The sequence below is a fragment of the Melanerpes formicivorus genome, unplaced genomic scaffold (assembly GCF_026170545.1).
Source record: "Melanerpes formicivorus ecotype bairdi unplaced genomic scaffold, bMelFor1.0.p_v2 SCAF_234, whole genome shotgun sequence".
Classification (NCBI taxonomy): Eukaryota; Metazoa; Chordata; class Aves; order Piciformes; family Picidae; genus Melanerpes; species Melanerpes formicivorus.
In genome coordinates, this window is record NW_027142586.1 from 168,786 (window position 1) to 188,040 (window position 19,255).

General features: G+C 53.2%; 1 protein-coding gene across 1 annotated transcript in view; it reads right to left on the minus strand.

Moving 5' to 3' along the window:
• Positions 1-435: 435 nt before the first annotated feature.
• LOC137458238 (E3 ubiquitin-protein ligase rnf213-alpha-like) overlaps positions 436-19,255 on the minus strand; it is a 79,028-nt gene continuing 60,208 nt past the window's right edge. Inside the window, exons 48-66 of the mRNA XM_068169875.1 lie at positions 18,777-18,979; positions 18,548-18,649; positions 17,987-18,202; positions 17,157-17,238; positions 16,807-16,841; positions 9,292-9,386; positions 9,016-9,166; positions 8,756-8,924; positions 8,276-8,367; positions 7,654-7,908; positions 7,334-7,469; positions 6,994-7,077; positions 5,322-5,493; positions 4,908-5,103; positions 4,076-4,153; positions 3,633-3,833; positions 2,171-2,260; positions 1,711-1,871; positions 436-1,048 (exon numbers count right to left, since the gene is read on the minus strand). Of these exons, the coding sequence (XP_068025976.1) occupies positions 856-1,048; positions 1,711-1,871; positions 2,171-2,260; positions 3,633-3,833; positions 4,076-4,153; positions 4,908-5,103; positions 5,322-5,493; positions 6,994-7,077; positions 7,334-7,469; positions 7,654-7,908; positions 8,276-8,367; positions 8,756-8,924; positions 9,016-9,166; positions 9,292-9,386; positions 16,807-16,841; positions 17,157-17,238; positions 17,987-18,202; positions 18,548-18,649; positions 18,777-18,979 (2,711 nt within the window). The 3' untranslated portion in view covers positions 436-855. The remainder of the gene's footprint in view (positions 1,049-1,710; positions 1,872-2,170; positions 2,261-3,632; positions 3,834-4,075; positions 4,154-4,907; positions 5,104-5,321; positions 5,494-6,993; positions 7,078-7,333; positions 7,470-7,653; positions 7,909-8,275; positions 8,368-8,755; positions 8,925-9,015; positions 9,167-9,291; positions 9,387-16,806; positions 16,842-17,156; positions 17,239-17,986; positions 18,203-18,547; positions 18,650-18,776; positions 18,980-19,255) is intronic.

Here is a 19,255-nt window from a genome sequence, read left to right on the forward strand (position 1 = left end):
GCCAACACTTTCCCTTGAAAGCTGGAAGGACATAAGGATGGCATGGAAGAGCAGCAGCAGATTCAACGCAACCCAGGACACTTGGGTTTTGGCTTCCACTGTCATGGACCTGTCCTTGATAAGCCAGATCCATTGGGATTTGGTGGGATTAACCTGACCAACTGGGAAAACTGGGTCTTCACCAACAAGCTGGTCAGACCTCTATGGAGAACTTGAAACTGGATTTAGGGAGGTGCCACCTTCTAGGAGATGCAGGTTGACCTTGGCCTTTCCTGTTCCTGATCACCCATGGAGGCCAATGTGGGAAGCTCAGGCCTTCCACTCCTCCACCACCATGTTTCTGAAGACCACATGAGCCCCATGGTAGGCCCTGGGAACCCATGACACCATCCAGGTCCCCTGCACCGAGATTTTGGGAACTACATGAAACCAAGATGGGACTAAATGATGTTTAATGGTGCAGCAAGGGTGAGGAGGGACAAGGTAGGACAGAAACCAGCAATGATGGGCAGAGGGACGCACAGAAGCACCTCTTGACCAACACTGGGGTGGTAGAGAAGCTCCAGCTCCAGTTGGTCAACTCAGGACAGGGGTAACAGTGCTGGGGACGTGGCCATGGGCTTGCTCTTCAGCTTCTTGCTGTGGCTTGGCAGGGTTAAAGGGATGAGGACACTTGAGGTCTCCCAATGGTCAGTGGTGGGTCCAGGTGAGAGTTTCTCACCCAAGTTCAGGAAGAAGAGGAGAAGGATTTGGGAGGTTTGGAGGCTCAAGCTGCAGGAGCAGCTCGTGTGTGGATGGTGGGATGTGGGGTAGATGGTTCCTCTGTCCACCAGTGAGGACAGTGTGAGAAGGAGACTAATGGCTGCCTTGGGCTGGTCTCTCCTGGCCATATGCAGGGACATGGATCTGGCTGGTCCTGGCAGCTGTCCTCCAGACAGAGAGGATGTTCTTGACACGAATGTCTTGGCCCAGGGCATCTGTGAGGCTGTCCACAAAGTCATCAGAGACCTGATTGTTCTCCAGGAACCACCTGAAGGCATACTTTAACCTGGGGGTGAGACAGAGCAGGGGGTGAATCAAGATGGGATGGATGTTGTATCATGCCCAGGCATCAGCCGTGGCCAGTGTCAGCTCTCAGCTCTCTTGGTCAAGGCTGCTAGTCAATGGTTGCCAATATTGCTGGTCAGTGGTGGCCAAGGTTGCTGATAAATGTTGGCCAAGATTTCTAGCCAGTGGTGGTTCTCAGTGCTGGCCAATGTTGCTGGTCAATGGTGGTTCTCAGTAGTGGTTCTCAATAGTGGCCAGCACTACTGGCCAGTGATGGCTCTCAGTGCTGGCCATGGCTGCTAGTCAGTAGTAGCCAACATTGCTAATCAGTGGTGGCTCTCCCAGGTGGCCAAGGTTGCTGGTCAAGAATGGCCAACATCTTGTGCTAGAGGCCACCCTGAGGTACCTCCAGTGGTATCAGAAGTCAAGGCAGCTGATGGTTGGAGAAAGGGAAAACCTCTTCCCATCAGGGGTGATGCTACCATGGGACAGGCCCCTCCAAGATGAGCATCTCCAAAGATGTAGATCCACTAACTATGAACCAGATGAGGCCTTGAAGCCTTCTGCCTGGAGCAGAAGCCTGAGCAGAGAACTCCAGAGGTCTCTCCCTAACCAAACCATCCTGAGATGCTCTGACAGTCCCAGGACATGACCTGGACTTACTCATGTTCAGGCTGCAGATCGGACAGTGCCACCATGATCATCTCATGCAGCTCAATAAGGAAGAGGTCAAGATTGGTGTTGGACAAAGCCAAGGCCAAGTCCTTCACTTCTTCCACATCCAGCTGACCTTGGAACTCCTCAGGGACCAGGTAGAAGGGATCCTGCAAAGACCAAGCAACTTCACCATCAAGGACACCCCTGCACACCCCACCCAGATGGCTCCAGAGGTCACATCTGGTGGAGGGAGAACCACAGCCCCTCTTGGATCCTTGAGCCTCTTATCTGGGCCACCACAGAGCTTCAAAGGCAGAAGCCAGGCTTGAAAGTACCCAGAGAAGTGAATTCTCATTTAACCCAGGGAAGGGATGAGAGGAGGATGTCGCAATGCCACCTGGTTGTGATGTCCTATTTCCTTTCTCCTCTGGGGTGGCAAATCTCCTGTCTCCTTCATCTGCCTCACCTGGTTCATCTGCACCAACAGCATGGACCTGCGAGCTGCCAGGACCTTCCACAGAGACAAGATGTGCTTCAGCTGGGTGTTGGGCACCACCTGAGGAAGAGGGGCAGAGAAGGACCTTAACTCCTGGAGGAGGACATGTTGGGCCACCAGCATCTCCTGATGGCTGCACCTTGACTGTTCAGTTCAAACATCCAGGTTAGCACATCTACAAACCATCACCAATGTCCCCCATATGGAGGTGTCCCAGGCCATCTTCAGTGCCCAAGGTGTCCCCAGAGGTGGATATGGCACGAAGACCTGCCAACATCTAGCCAAGCTTTTAAACCCTCTCAGGTGTCCAGGATCTTTTTGCTCTGAGCAGGAGACCCCCAACCTCTTTATTGATGATCTGGATGAGGGCATTGAGTCCATCAGCAGTAAATTTGCTGACGACACCAAGCTGGGGACAAGAGTTGATCTGCTGGAGGGTAGAGAGGCTCTGCAGAGGGACCTCGACAGGCTGGACACAAGGGCAGAGTCCAACAGCATGAGATTTAACACATCCAAGTGCCAGGTTCTGCACAGTGGCCACAACAACCCCATGCAGTGCTACAGCCTGGGGTCAGAGTGGCTGGAGAGCAGCCAGGCAGAGAGGGACCTGGGGGTGCTGGTTGATGGTAGGCTGAACATGAGCCTGCAGTGTGCCCAGGCAGCCAAGAGGGCCAATGGCATCCTGGCCTGCATCAAGAACAGTGTGGCCAGCAGGAGCAGGGAGGTCATTCTGCCCCTGCACACTGCACTGGTTAGGCCACACCTCGAGTACTGTGTCCAGTTCTGGGCCCCTCAGTTTAGGAAGGATGTTGACTTGCTGGAACGAGTCCAGAGAAGAGCAACAAAGTTGGTGAGGGGTTTGGAACACAAGCCCTGTGAGGAGAGGCTGAGGGAGCTGGGGTTGCTCAGCCTGGAAAAGAGGAGACTCAGGGGTGACCTTATCACTCTCTACAACTACCTGAAGGGAGGTTGTAGACAGGCTGATGATGGTCTCTTCTCCCAGGCACCCAGTACCAGAACAAGAGGACACAGTCTCAGGCTGTGCCAGGGGAGGTTCAGGTTGGATGTTAGGAGGAAGTTCTATACAGAAAGAGTGATTGCGCTATGGAATGGGCTGCCCGGGGAGGTGGTGGAGTCGCCGTCATTGAAGGTGTTCAGAAGGAGACTTGATGGGGTGCTTGGTGCTATGGGTTAGCTGTTTGGGTGGGTTGGATTGGTTGATGGGTTGGACACGATGATCTTGAAAGTCTCTTCCAACCTGGTTTGGTTTATTCTAATAAAGTTTATTCTAACCCTCCATGGACTTGGGGACCTTGGAGCATGAGAAGGTGGTGGAAGCCATGGGAGGTGAAAAGCTTTGCCCAGAGAGGCAATAGGGTGATGAAGGCATGAACATCCTGCTTCCCACCCCAACCCCTTGCCCCTTGCCCACCGGCAGGTCCTGGAACTGCTTGGCATCGGTGTCCATCCTCAGCTCCCGACGGACGTAGTGGGGCAGTGGCTGCTCTGGGTCACCACCTGTCACAGCCAGGAACTCAGCAGCCATCTTCAAGGTGGCCAAGGCCTTGGAGAGGGCATTGACCGAACGAGCTTCTTCCATGATGCGCTTCTGCTGGTTGATGCTGAGCGGCTCCTGCATGAGAACATCAACGCTGGGACCCAACGAGGGCTGGGAGCACCACAACATGATGTCCTGCCAGAGTCCTTATCCCCCTGGAGCAGGAGAACTGGGTCCTACCAGGTCTCCAACCCTCTACTTGAGTTGGGCTTTGGGTCTTCCTGCATGGCAGCCTGGTCTCCAAGGCCCCATTGTGTCATGGGATGTGAGGGGAGACCTCAGGGTCGGATGGAGAAGACCAGTGGCTTGCTTCTTACCTGGGGCAGCTGGTCCTTGACTTTCATCTTGGTGTCCTGGAGGGTCCTCACATTGTTGAGGGCAATGGATGGAGCTGTCTGGAAAGGGTTTGAGACAGGTGGTCATGAACCTGCCTCGGGTCACTTAACTGGGGCCAGCAGAGAAGCTCAGCTGGGCAGGTGTGGGTCCATGGAATGGCCCCAAAGGTTCTGCAGGAAGTGGCTGATGGCATCCTGAGTCTCCTGTGGAGCTGTGGAGGTCAGGGGAGGACTCTGATGGATGGGGTAGGGATCTCCATGGAGGAGATGCATCCTCACCTCCCCCTCCAGCAAGGGGATGGAGAAAGTCCTTTTAGAAACCATTTTGAATGACCAAAAGGGTCCAGCATGGGCTGATCTCCACATTTAGGAGAACATGGACACCTGCTGGTGCAGAACAGCCTGGTTCTGGTGTCCTCAGGTCCCCCTTTCCCATCATGTCCAGGCTTAAGTTTCATAGAATGGAGACCAACAGCCCAGCCAGAGATGTGCTCCACTAAGGCGGTTCAGAGTCGCACTTTGGACCCTCATGAAGTTCTTGGAATAACTGCCAGCTCCTCAAACCAGGCAGACAGCTCCTTTCCAGAAGACAGGGACGGAGGTCCTCACCTCCCCTCTCTGGTCACCATTTCATGACCAGAGAAGTGGTTTTCTGACTATGGGAGTCCTTCAAAACCCAAGGAGCAGAGACAGATACAGAGCAGGCTTCTGCCAATGATTTTGGTTGAGTCTGGTGGCTCTAGAGGAAGCTGGAAATAGACCCCAAGGCCACTTCTGGCCTGGGACAACCCAACTTGGCCACTGCTGAGCTCACCTGGCTCTTGATGATGGGCTTCCCACTGATGAAGCGTTGAACCACTTGGCGCTGCAGCAGCTGGAAGTCAAAGTAGGTCGTCTTGGTGCCATCCTCTTCTATCTCATACTGCAGGTTGGCCAGGGCCATGGTCAGCAGGTCACTTTTGGTGATGGCCAACACAGAGGAGGGCTTCACTTCTTCTGCTGAGATGGACCTGGGAGGGAGAAGGTTGCTCTGTGTGGTTGCAGCGCCTCTCACCTGATCCTTCTCTGCCATCAAGGACCTGCTCTACTGAACACCAAGCCACCAAGACCTTCCAACGTCACCATCTGGCCACCACAAGTCCCCTGCAGGTTGAACACCAGCCCTGGAAACCTCTCATGGTGAGTGGAAGAGGTGGACAAGACACCAGCTGAGCAGATGAGGACCTACCGTTGCCTCTCCCTGGTGACCCGCGCGGCCGTGTCCACACAGCTGTTCTGCAGCTGAATGAGCAATGTGGTCACCAAGTGGCTGATGGAGAATTGGGTGGGGAGGAGGTTCAGGATGGTGGTGGTGCTGGTGTTGATCTCATTTGGTGAGAGGTCTGGCTTGACAGTGATGCCTGAAAGAGGGTGGGAAAGACCTGCTCACTATGGATCCATGAGGAAGTTCTCCCTATGTGGTGGTTGATAGCCTAAAACTACCACACCCTATCACTGAGGTCTTGGCCTTTCCAGGAGGCTTTTGTCCCCTGGGAGGGTTTTTAGAAGGTAGAACAAGCAAGGTCAGCAGCTTTGCTTGGAAGGGTGGTGGCAGAAAGAGGCTCAGCTTCAGAACATGGGAGCAGATGTTGGTCAGTTAGAGGGCAGAAGGACTCTGCAGAGGGACCTCGACCGACTGGACAGATGGGCAGAGTCCAATGGGATGGCATTCAACCAATCCAAGTGCTGGGTGCTGCACTTTGGCCACAGCAACCCCATGCAGAGCTACAGGCTGGGGTCAGAGTGGCTGGAGAGCCTAAACATGAGCCTAAACATGAGCCAGCAGTGTGCCCAGGTGGCCAAGAGGGCCAATGGCATCCTGGCCTGCATTAGGAATAGTGTGGCCAGCAGGAGCAGGGAAGTCATTGTGCCCCTGGACTCTGCATTGGTTAGGCCACACCTTGAGTCCTGTGCCCAGTTCTGGGCCCCTCAGTTTAGGAAGGACATTGAGACACAGAACGTGTCCAGAGAAGGGCAACAAGGCTGGGGAGAGGCCTTGAGCACAGCCCTGTGAGGAGAGGCTGAGGAAGCTGGGGTTTATTAGCCTGGAGAAGAGGAAGCTCAGGGGTGACCTCATTGTTCTCTCCAACTCCCTGAAAGGTGGTTGTGGCCAGGAAGGGATTGGTCTCTTCTCCCAGGCACCCAGCACCAGAACAAGAGGACACAGTCTCAAGCTGCGCTGGGGAAGTTTAGGCTGGAGGTGAGGAGAAAGTTCTTCATGGAGAGAGTCATTGACCATTGGAATGTTCTGCCCAGGGAGGTGGTGGAGTCCCCATCCCTGGAGGTGTTCCAGAGGAGATTGGATGTGGCACTTGGTGCCATGGTCTAGTCATGAGGTCTGTGGAGACAGGTTGGACTCAGTGATCTTTGAGGTCTCTTCCAACCTTAGTGATACTGTCATACTGTGATACTGTAACATCTCCAGAAGAATCATGGAATCATGGAATGGTTCAGGTTGGAAAAGACCTTGGAGATCATGGAGCCCAGCCACTGCCAGGCCACCACAAAACCATGTTCCTCAGCACCACATCTCCATGGCTGTGAAACCCCTCTTGGGATGGGAACTCCACCACTGCCCTAGGAATCATGGGCCAAGCCTTGACAACCCTTTGGTTGAGGACAATTCTCCTCATGTCCAACCTAAACCTCCCCTGGCGGAACTTGAGGCCATCTCCTCTTGTTTCATCACTTGGGAGAAGACTTTGACCCCACCTGTCTCCAGCCTCCTTTCAGGGAGTTGTAGAGAGCCAGAAGGTCTCCCTTCAGCCTCTTTTTCTCCAGGCTGAACATGGCCTGGTCCTTCATCTGCAGAAGAAAGGGCCAACAAAGAGGGCCATGATACCCTGAGGGTGACCACGTACCTGAGCTGGGTGGGTTCATCTTGATGTTGCTCCAGACTTTCCGGATGGTCTCTATGGCTCTGCTGAATGCCCAGCGTTGGTCCTCTGTGGACACAGAAAGAGGAGAAAGGAGCCCCACCAAGGAGCCATCTCAGGTCTAAGGATGACTTCTGACAGACACAGCACTGCAGGTATCACATTGGGCTTCAGGACCATGTGTGACATCAGCAGACACCATGAGTCTCAATGGGCTGCTCCTGGGCTGGCTCCACCACACAAACTACTGCAGCAGCTTCTCAGTGGAGCACCTGGGTGCTGTCCAACACCCACATCCCAGCCATGGTGGCATCCCATAACGCACCTGAAAGTTCAGGCTGCTGCAGAAACTGCTGGACTGTGTAGTCTTCTCCTATGTGGCTGTACTGGAAGAAGTGGATCAGGGCATTCTGCAGGTGCAAGACGTCAGGCAGATGTTGGACATGTTGGATGTTCTCAAGCTGGAAGACAATATCCAGAGTGATTCAACAGACAAGGACCCTATCTGGAGGAGGACCTCATCTTGCTTGGATGCTCCAAAGAAACATGGAGTGGGCTGGATAATAGTTGTCCCAGTGCCACATGGGCACCGCCCAGACTGACTCTACCACATTTTGGAGGGGAGGAGATGTTCCCACAGCCAACCTCAGAGAGGAGCTCCAGCAGGATGGGGTAAGGATTTCCAGTGCCTCCATCTTCCTGCAGCAGGAAATGCATCAGGGTCTGGATGGTCATCTTCTGTTCAAACCTCCACATGCAGGCCTGGTTGATCAACCCCTCAGTTGGGAGGTCTTGGAAAGGTGGTGTCTGGCCATAAGCTATTTTCAGGAGAAGGCTAGAGCCATGAGAACCTTCACTCATCCTCTGCTCCTTGACTGAATTCAGGACCTGCTCCAGTTCCTGCAAGAACCCAGTGGTCATTAGAGGCCACCCCATGTCACCCAAGCAGCCCAAGGGCCATTCACGAGGTCTTAGGGTAAAGAAAAGCAACCAAGGCTCTGGAGAAGTTGGGGGCATGAGGAGAACTTGCCAATAAAGAGACAAGGACAGAACCACCCAAGGAGTAACCTACAGGTGGTGTTCTCCAAGGGGGATCTGAATTGGCTTCTAAAGCCTCCAAGAAGCCAATTCTCTGCAGGAGACCACACCAGGATGAAGTCCCAGCTCAAAACTGAGGGCACGAATCTCTTCTCTTCCAGGTGGGAACACCCAGAGCTCAGCAGATGTGTCTGGACGTGGACATAACCACCAGCAAAGGTTGGTGTACCTGGAAGAAGGGCTGAGCCAGGGCTTTGAAGGACATCTCCCATTCTTCTCGGTCCCTTTTTTCAGGCAGGATGTTCAGGGCTACACTGCTCTCTGCAGAAGACACAAAGGAGGACTCTGTAGAGCTCATGTTCTGACCAGAGCTTCCTTTGACTTCTTGACAGGGAGGAGTAAGAGGATGTAGAAAGAGGACCCAAGAGCAGAAGGGATGCCACAGATTGAGCCAACTGTCTCCCAAATTGCTTGTGCCCTCAAGCTGGTCTGGCCTTAAGTGCTCAGGGTCCTCATGGTCCTGCTGGTGACCTCCTAGAACTTCCCAGCATCTCCCTACCTGTTGGGTCATTATTCTCTACCTGCTGGGTTGTCTTCTCACAGTTTCCCAGGATGGAGACTGTCCGAGGAATGAGGAAGCCATGACACTGGTCTTGGTTAAAAGCCAACCACCATGAACCTGCTGGTTACTCCCAGATCATCTCCCTACCTGCTGGCTTGTGCTTGCTGAGCTGCTGCAGAAAGAGGTGGACAATCAACACAGCATCCTCTGTGTTCCTGCTGAGAGCTTCTGCCAGGCTCTCCATGTCCTTCTGAAGGTGGCCCCAGAAGAAGGCTTCCACATTCTCTGGTTTCTCCTTCATCAGGTCTAGAACTGCCTGGAAGATGTGACAGGCTCCACCATGAAGCTCTCCAGAATGCCTCCCTCCAAGGCTGAAGTCTCCTCATGGCCTGGTGTTAGTTGCTCACCTGTCTGTCAGTGGAGGTTCCCAGCAGAAGGGTGGAGTGGAGCAGAGCTCGTGTGAGACCGACACAGGCAGGTGACAGGGACCTCTCCAGCTCACTTCTCCTCATGGTGGGGCTTGCCAGGATGTAGCCCTTCTCTGTTTGATCTCCAGTGCTGCAGACAGAAGGATCCATCACCTACTGCCTCTTTGGCTAGGCCCCACGGGATGTAGAGACTTTTGCTTGGGCCAGCCTCAGGTCCTCCACTGGAGGGTTGGAATTCTGGGACAGTTGACTTACATCTTCTTCTCCTCAAAGCCATCTGTAGGATTGTGCCTGATTCCCCCAACAGTAGCTCCACACTTGCATCGCTTCATTTCTGTGGGACGCCCACACTGCAGGTGAACACAAGAAGGTGAAGTGAGAGAGGGGCTTGGGTGCCAAGCCAGGTGCTGGAGGCACCCAGCAAAGCTGAAGGCACCTAAGGAGTTTCCACATCCTCCACTTAGCTTTCTGTCCTAGAAGAGGCATTAACAAACCAGCTAAACCTCTTTGGCCACTGTCCTCTCTCCTCCCTCCCCCAGGCAGGGTCCTGGCTGCCCTGGAGGAGCCAACAGGCAGGGGCTGCTCAGGCTGCCTGGGGGAGCACAAGCTGATCCCTGTGCCTCACGTTTCACATCGCCTCTAACGCGTGCAGTTCCTATTTGTGAAGCGGTGTGCACTGTGCCTGCCGCAGAGCATTCTGAGCTGCTTGGCTGGATGTGCAGAGGGGATCTGCCCTTGGGCTGTACCCTTTCCCAAAAGGCATTTTATGGAGGATGATTTGAAAGCTCACAGCCTGCTCCTTAATGGCATGGGGACTGCAACAAGCACCTGCACTGTGCTCCTGTCCTCACACTGCAACAAGCACCTGCACTGTGCTCATGTCTTCAGAGTGTGACAAGCACCTGCACTGTGCTCCCGTCTTCAGAGTGTGACAAGCACCTGCACAGTGCTCCTGTCTTCAGAGTGTGACAAGCACCTGCACTGTGCTCCTGTCTTCAGAGTGTGACAAGCACCTGCACAGTGCTCCTGTCTTCAGAGTGTGACAAGCACCTGCACTGTGCTCCTGTACTAAGACTGTGACAAGCTGCTGCACTATGCTCCAGCCTTCAGACTGCGACAAGCACCTGAACTTTGCTAATGTCTTCAGACTGTGACAAGTACCTGCACTGTGCTCCTCTCTTCAGACTGTGACAAGCACATGCACTGTGCTCCTCTCTTCAGACTGTGACAAGCACCTGCACTGTGCTCATGTCTTCATACTGTACTGTGCTCATGTCTTGAGAGTGTGACAAGCACCTGCACGGTTTTCCTGTCCTCACACTGCAACAAGCACCTGCACTGTGCTCCTGTATTCAGACTGTGACAAGCACCTGAACGGTGCTTGTGTCCTCACACTGCAACAAGCACCTGCACTGTGCTCCTGTTTTCACACTGCAACAAGCACCTGCACTGTGCTCTTCTCTTCAGACTGTGACAAGCACCTGCACTGTGCTCCAGCCTTCAAACTGTGACGATCACCTGCACTGTGCTCTGGTCTTCAGACAGTGACAATAGTATCATAGTATCATAGTATCATTCAGGGTTGGAAGGCACCACAAGGATCATCTAGTTCCAAGCCCCCTGCCATGGGCAGGGACACCCCACACTAGATCAGGCTGGCCAGAGCCTCATCCAGCCTGGTCTTAATCACCCCCAGGGATGGGGCCTCGACCACCTCCCTGGACAACCCTATCCAGGGTTTCACCACTCTCATGGTGAAGAACCTCCTCCTCACATCCAGCCTGAATCTCCCCACCTCCAGCTTCATTCCATTCCCCCTAGTCCTATCACTACCTGAGATCCTGAGAAGTCCTTCCCCAGCCTTCCTGTAGGGCCCCTTCAGATCCTGGAAGGCCACAATTAGGTCACCTCGGAGCCTTCTCTTCTGCAGACTGAACAGCCCCAACTCCTTCAGTCTGTCCTCATAGGAGAGGTGCTCCAGCCCTCTGATCATCCTCCTGGCCCTGCTCTGGACACCTTCCAGCACCTCCACATCCCTCTTGTAATAGGGGCTCCAGAACTGGACACAGTACTCCAGGTGGGGTCTCACCAGGGCTCAGTAGAGGGAGAGGATCAACTCTCTCGACCTGCTAGCCACACTTCTCCTGATGCAGCCCAGGATCTGATTGGCTTTGCGGGCTGCAAGTGCACACTGAGAGCTCATGTTGAGCTTTTTGTCCACCAGCACCCCCAAGTCTAACTCCTCAGGGCTGCTTTCCAGCCAGTTACTGCCCAGCCTGTATTTGTGCCTGGGATTGCCTCGACCCAGATGCAGGACCCTGCACTTGCTCTTATTGAACTTCATGAGGTTGGCTTGTGCCCACCTCTCCAGCCTGTCAAGGTCCCTCTGGATGGCCTCCCTTCCCTCCAGTGTGTCTGCTGCACCACACAGCTTGGTGTCATAAGCAAACTTGCTGAGGGTGCACTCAATGCCACTGTCCCTGGCACCCACAAAGATGTTGAACAAGACAGGTCCCAGGACTGATCCCTGAGGGACTCCGCTTGTCCCTGGCCTCCACTGGGACATGGAGCCATTGACAGCCACTCTTTGGGTGCGGCCATCAAGCCAGTTCCTTATCCATCTAGTGGTCACCCATCAAACCCATGTGTCACCAGTTTGGAGACCAGGATGTGGTGCGGGACAGTGTTGAAGGCTTTGCTCAGGTCCAGGTAAATGACATCAGTTGCTCGCCCCTCATCTATTAATTTTGTCACCTGCTCATAGAAGGCAACCAGGTTGGTCAGGCAGGATTTGCCCTTGGCAAAGCCATGCTGACTGTTCCAAATCACCTCTTCACTATTCTTCTGAGCGAGTAGTGACTCAGGAGGATCTGCTCCATGATCTTTCCAGGCACAGAGGTGAGACTGACTGGCCTGGAGTTCCCTGGTTCCTCCTTCTTACCCTTTTTGAAGATGGGGGCAATGTTTCCCCTTTTCCAGTCTGTGGGGACTTCACCAGATTGCCATGACTTTTGAAATATAATAGAGAGGGGTTTAGCAACCTCATCTGCCAGTTCTCTCAGTACCCGTGGGTGTATCCTGTCGGGTCCCATGGACTTGAACACTTTCAGGTTCTTCAGATGATCACGAACCTGATCTTCACTTACAATGGGCAGTTCTTCCTCCCCGTCCCTGGCATTGTCTTCCATAACATCAGGAGTGTGGCTAGAGGCCCTTGCAGTGAAGACTGAGGTAAAGAAGTTATTAAGTACCTCAGCCTTTTCCTCATCACTTGTGACCATGTCACCATTTTCCTTTCTGAGGGGGCCCACACCTTCCCTAGTCTTCTTCTTCCCATTAATATATCTGTAGAAGTTCTTAGTGTTCCCTTTAATCTCCCTGGCTAGATTCAATTCAAACTCTGCTTTGGCTTTCCTAACCAGAACTCTTGCTGCTCGGGCAGCTTCCTTATATACCCCGTTCTACCTGTCCTTCTCTCCACTTCCTGTAGAGTGCACCTGCACTGTGCTCCTGTCTTCAGACTGTGACAAGCACCTGCACGGTGCTCTGTCCTCACATTGCAACAAGCACCTGCACTGTGCTCCTCTCTTCAGACTGTGACAAGCACCTGCACTGTGTGCGTGTCCTCACACTGCAACAAGCACCTGCACTGTGCTCCTCTCTTCACACTGCAACAAGCACCTGCACTGTGCTCCTCTCTTCAGACTGTGACAAGCACCTGCACTGTGCTCGTGTCCTCACACTGCAACAAGCACCTGCACAGTGCTCCTCTCTTCACACTGCAACAAGCACCTGCACTGTGCTCCTCTCTTCAGACTGTGACAAGCACCTGTACTGTACTCCTGTCCTCAGACTGACAAGCACCTGCACTGTGCTCCTCTCTTCAGACTGTGACAAGCACCTGTACTGTACTCCTGTCCTCAGAGTGTGACAAGCACCTGCACGGTACTCCTGTCTTCAGAGTGTGACAAGCAACTACATGGTGCTCGTGTCCTCACACTGTAACAAGCACCTGCACGGTGCTCGTGTCCTCACACTGCAACAAGCACCTGCACTGTGCTCCTCTCTTCAGACAGTGACAAGCACCTGTACTGTGCTCCCATCTTCAGACTGTGACAAGCACCTGCACGGTGCTCCTGTCCTCACACTACAACAAGGGCCCACACAGTGCTCCTCTCTTCAGTCTGTGGCAAGCACCTGCACGGTGCTCCAGCCTTCAAACTGTGACGAGCACCTGCACAGTGCTCCTGTCCTCAAACTGCAACAAGCACCTGCACTGTGCTCCTCTCTCCAGACTGTGACAAGCACCTGCACGGTGCTCGTGTCCTCACACTGCAACAAGCCCCCGCACTGTACTTGTGTCTTCAGACTGTGACAAGCACCTGCACGGTGCTCCTGTTCTCACGCTGCAACAAGGACACACACACAGTGCTCTTCTCTTCAGACTGTGACAAGCACCTGCACTGTGCTCCTCTCTTCAGACTGTGACAAGAACCTGCACTGTGCTCATGTCTTCAGACTGTGACAGGCACGTGCATGGTGCTCCTGTCCTCAGACTGGAACAAGCACCTGCACTGTGCTCCTCTCTTCAGACCGTGACAAGCATCTGTACTGTGCTTGTGTCTTTAGACTGTGACAAGCACCTGCATTGTGCTCCTGTACTCACACTGCAACAAGGACCCACACAGTGCTCCTCTCTTCAGATTGTGACAAGCACCTGTTTTGTGCTCCCATCTTCAGACTGTGACAAGCACCTGCACTGTGCTTGTGTCTTTAGACTGTGACAAGCACCTGCACGGTGCTCGTGTCTTCAGAGTGTGACAAGCACCTGCACGGTGCTCCTGTCCTCACACTGCAACAAGCACCTGCACTGTGCTCCTCTCTTCAGACTGTGACAAGCACCTGCACAGTGCTCCTGTCCTCACACTGCAACAAGGACCCACACAGCGCTCCTCTCTTCAGATTGTGACAAGCACCTGTACTGTGCTCCACTCTTCAGACAGTGACAAGCACCTGCACTGTGCTCCCATCTTCAGACTGTGACAAGCACCTGCACTATTGCTCATGTCTTCAGACTGTGACAAGCACCTGCACGGTGCTCCTGTCCTCACACTACAGCAAGGTCCCACACAGTGCTCCTCTGTTCAGACTGTGACAATCACCTGCACTGTGCTCCTGTCCTCAGACTGTGACAAGCACCTATACTGTAATTCTGTCTTCACACTGTTAGAAGCACCTGCACAGTGCTCCTCTCTTCAGACAGTGACAAGCACCTGTACTGTGCTCCCATCTTCAGACTGTGACAAGCACCTGCACTATGCTCATGTCTTCAGACTGTGACAAGCACCTGCACGGTGCTCCTGTCCTCACACTAAAACAAGGACCCACACAGTGCTCCTCTGTTCAGACTGTGACAAGCACCTGCACGGTGCTCCTGTCCTCACACTACAACAAGGACCCATGCAGTGCTCCTCTCTTCAGACTGTGACAAGCATCTGTACTGTGCTTGTGTCTTCAGAGTGTGACAAGCACCTGCATGGTGCTCCTGTACTCACACTGCAACAAGGACCCACACAGTTCTCCTCTCTTCAGATTGTGACAACCACCTGTTTTGTGCTCCCATCTTCAGACTGTGACAAGCACCTGCACTGTGCTTGTGTCTTTAGACTGTGACAAGCACCTGCACAGTGCTCGTGTCTTCAGAGTGTGACAATCACCTGCACGGTGCTCCTGTCCTCACACTGCAACAAGCACCTGCACGGTGCTCCTCTCTTCAGACTGTGACAAGCACCTGCACAGTGCTCCTGTCCTCACACTGCAACAAGCACCTGCACTGTGCTCCTCTCTTTAGACTGTGACAAGCACCTGTACTGTGCTCCCATCTTCAGACTTTGACAAGCACCTGCACTATGCTCATGTCTTCAGACTGTGACAAGCACCTGCACGGTGCTCCTGTCTTCACACTACAACAAGGAATCACACAGTGCTCCTCTGTTCAGACTGTGACAATCACCTGCACTGTTCTCCTCTCTTCAGACTGTGACAAGCACCTGTACTGTGCTTGTGTCTTCAGACTGTGACAAGCACCTGCACGGTGCTCGTGTCCTCACACTGCAAGAAGCACACGCACTGTCCTCATGTCTTCAGACTGTGACAAGCACCTGCACTGTGCTCCTCTCTTCAGACTGTGACAAGCACCTGCACGGTGCCCGTGTCCTCACACTGCAACAAGCACCTGTACTGTGCTCCTCTCTTCAGTCTGTGACAAGCACCTATACTGTGCTCCCATCTTCAGACTGTGACAAGCACGTGCACTATGCTCATGTCTTCAGACTGTGACAAGCACCTGCACGGTGCTCCTGTCCTCACACTACAAAAGGGCCCACACAGTGCTCCTCTCTTCAGTCTGTGGCAAGCACCTGCACGGTGCTCCAGCCTTCAAACTGTGACAAGCACCTGCACAGTGCTCCTGTCCTCAAACTGAAACAAGCACCTGCACTGTGCTCCTCTCTCCAGACTGTGACAAGCACCTGTGCTGTGCTCGTGTCTTCAGAGTTTGACAAGCACCTGTACTGTGATCCTGTCCTCAGACTGTGATAAGCACCTGCACTGTGATCCTGTCCTGAGACTGTGTCTAGCACCTGCACTTTGCTCCTCTCTTCAGAGTGTGAGAATCACCTGTATTCTGCTTGTGACTTCAGGGCGCTTCTCTCTTTTGTTCTAGTGGCAGTGTGCTGCCTTCTGCCAAGCTCCACTGCAGCAGCTCCTCTTTGTTACTCTTCTTGAGTTTAGGAATTTATACTCTTGAGCTATGCCTGCCTCTTGGATTACAAATCACAAGTCCTGGTTAGCGTTTCATCCAGCAAAAGTCCTGTTGCTGAGCAGCTCAATGGTTCATGAGGAAGTGAAGCTAATTTACCTAACGTTTGTGAGGCTCACCTCTTTCCCTGTTGCTTAGCTCCACTCGATGCCCTGGGCTCCATCCTGCGACCCAAGGTGGCACTGCTTTTGTTTTCATGCTTGTAAGAGTTTCCAGTTTGTTCCTCTGTATTCCAAGTGTTTGATTTTCCTAGGCTGTTATTCTACTGTTTATTAGCTTCCTATTGTGTGTGCTCAGCCTGCTATGGGCCAGGCAAATGAACCTCATCAAACTAACTTGGGAAAATAATTTGTGACATCTATTAAATCACGCTCAGATTGTATCATATTTCTGGCTTATCATTTTGATCATACACTACAACACTTCCTACATGGGGTCTCTGTAGTGGCTAACGAGAAGTCAGGAGGAGATGGAAACATCTCCAGACCAACCAGGTCCTTCCTACAGCCAGCAGCATGAGTGTAGGCATCAGCTTGGGGTTGAGACTAACCAAGACCTAGAATCACCTGCTTGACTCTACTGCTCCCATGAAGGGACACGAATCCCAGCTGCATTTAGGTCAGTGCATCACTGGGAGAAGAACCCAAATGGCTTGGAGAAGAGCCCACCTGGCTTGGAGAAGAACCTACCTAGCTTGGAGGATGACCCAGCTGGCTTAGGGGAGAACCTAGCTGGTTTGCCAAAAAACTCAGCTGGCTTGAAGAGGAGCACAGCTGGTTTGGAGGAGAACCCAAGTGGCTTTGAAGCCTTGCAGCTGCTCTTGCACCCAAAGGACCCTCTGGGAGTCAGAAGAAGACCTGAGCAGCTCATCCCAAGATTGATGGAGGTTGCAGAGATGCAATAAGAAGCAAGAGACAGAGCTACAAAGCTCCCCCACCAGAGATACTTACCTTGGTGACAACCCACAAGGTGCCGCACCGACAAGCTAGGTGTGCAAGAGGACATGGTTAGTCAGTCATCTCCCACCACTGCCTCCAGGATGGGAACGTGGCCAGAAGCTCACCAAGAAGGTGCCAGGCCTGACTCCCACCTCCTGTATTACAGCCCCACCATGTGCCTCCCACAGACCAAAGGGACCCAAAGTTGCTCCAGCAAGGTGGAGATCATGAAGGACTCAAGTGAAGGGGAGAGACGGCCCTCAGAAGTCTTTCATCCCTTCCCTCCATCCCCTGTTCCATCTCAGGTAGCTTCTGGTGGATCCTCAGCGTTCACCAAAGCAAGGAGGTCTCCCAGTACTTACTCCAGATCTTGTCTGTAGCACCAATTTTCCAGTTCTTCTCATCAAAGAGAAGGTCTCCAGGCATGGTGGGGAGGTAGGACCCCTTGGGAAGGAAAGTGAGAGGTGGAGTAACCATCTGCCAAGCTCCTTCCCACCTAGCTGAGGCACAATTCTGCTTCTCAAGCCATCAGAAGGAAGAAGAGTTCTCCTTGATGGCCACTGTCATCAGGGGGAAACTTCTGGTTTCTGAGGACCAAGTGAGGTCCATCAGACTGGGAGATGTGAGGCTGGAGTGACCAGGCATGAGCAAACTCTCCAAGAGAACCAATTATTCATGAGTTTTGACTGTGGGCCTCAACTTGCCGTGGGCCAGAAGTTGCCTTAATGGGAAGGGAGAAGACCTAGAGGTGGCTGATGTCTCCATTCCAAGGGAAGCAGCAGGAACTCCTGGTTGGCTCCTCAAATAACAAGAACAGGTCCTGCATGGGCAGGCCCCAGGGGAAGCCCAGCTCATGAATGAGAATCTCCACCACCATCTGAGTGGTGAAAGACCTTTGGTAGAAGAAGGCTGCTCAAACTGGGCTTGAAACAACCTAATCTCTACCAACTAAGCTCTACTAGGCCCCCATCTCCCCTTGAGCAGAGAGATGGACATCTCCCACAGACCACTCAGATCATTCCCATTTGAAGCAGAACAGGATGGATGGTCACAGTTGCTTCTCAGCTCAAGGAAGGAGAGGAACAACAACCCACAAAGCAACGAGCTGACCAGCACACAGCCTGTCTGCTGGGACACGTTGGGCCAGGACAGTGGCCTGGGGAGATCTGTGTCCCTCAACCTCATAACTCACCTTCACCACGTCAGGCTTGAAGCAGATGTTCTTCAGGAGGTGAGTGATGGGGCTGGAGGACAAGGCCAGGGTGAGTGCAGTGTGGAAGACCACCTCCAGCAGGCCTGGGTCTTCTTTGTCACCCAGAGCATCCATGATCTTCTTCAGTTTGTCTTCCAGCAGCTCCTCTGGGACTGGTGGCAGCTGGAGGATGTTCTCCATTTGTCTCATGACAGCCTAGAGAGGTTGAACCAGACACAAGGGAAGACAACCAACAAGTGAAGTCCCCAGGAAGGGTCTTCTGACTTCACCACTGAGGTTCAGGGTCCATGAGACTCCTCATTTGTGTCTCCTGGCAGCAGGGAGCCCCCACAGCTTTTCATCAACACCGATGGAGACCTCCTGCTTCCAGGAAGGTGCAGACCAACAAATGGTTCCAGAGCAACCAACAGTCCCAGACCAACCAACTGTTCCAGACCAAGCAGTGGTTCCAAACCAAGCAATGCTCCCAAATCCCCCAATGCTCTCAGATCAATGAATGGTTCCAGGCCAACCCCCAAGGAATCCTCCACAGATACTCACTGCCAAGCTCTGGTTTTCTGGGGACTCTTTGTCCTTCAGCAGGTTTTGCACTCTGTCCAGCACCGAGAACATCAGCATGGTGTTTGACCAGGCACTTCTGTCCTGAAAGCCACAGAGGGACATTGTCTCCCTCATGCACAAGTGAAAGGGCTCAAAGGGGAGGCTGGCATCACCCTTTGAGGACCCACCTCAGCTCTTCTTTAGCTCAACCCACCTCACAACAACTCACCTGGGAAATGTCCACCCCTTGGGGTAAAATCCACTTCTCCACCTGAAGGATCTTCCACATGGAGGTGAGTCCATAGATGTCACAGAAGTTTCTGATGAGGAACACCTGAGGCCATGGAGTTGGAGCCTTAGCAACCAGCTTCTTCATAGCATCCACCAGGTCTTGGTCCTTCTGCTTCTCCTGGGCAGAGGGTGAGCTGGGATCTGCAGTGGGGTAGGAGGTTTCTCAGGCGCCACAGGTGGCACCTCACCAACAGCTCTTAAGGCTGCAGGAGGACCATATTGGGTTTGTCTGAGCTGGAGTTAATCCTCCTCACAGCAGCTTCTAGTGCTGTGTTTTGCAGCAGCAGTTGATAACACAGCAGTGCTTTGGCTGTGTTCCAGGCTGTGCCCTTTCAACATTTCCCTGCCCCAAGAGTACACTGAGGGGCGGGCAAGATCTTGACATGGCTGAGCCAGCTGACCCAGACTGGCCAAAGG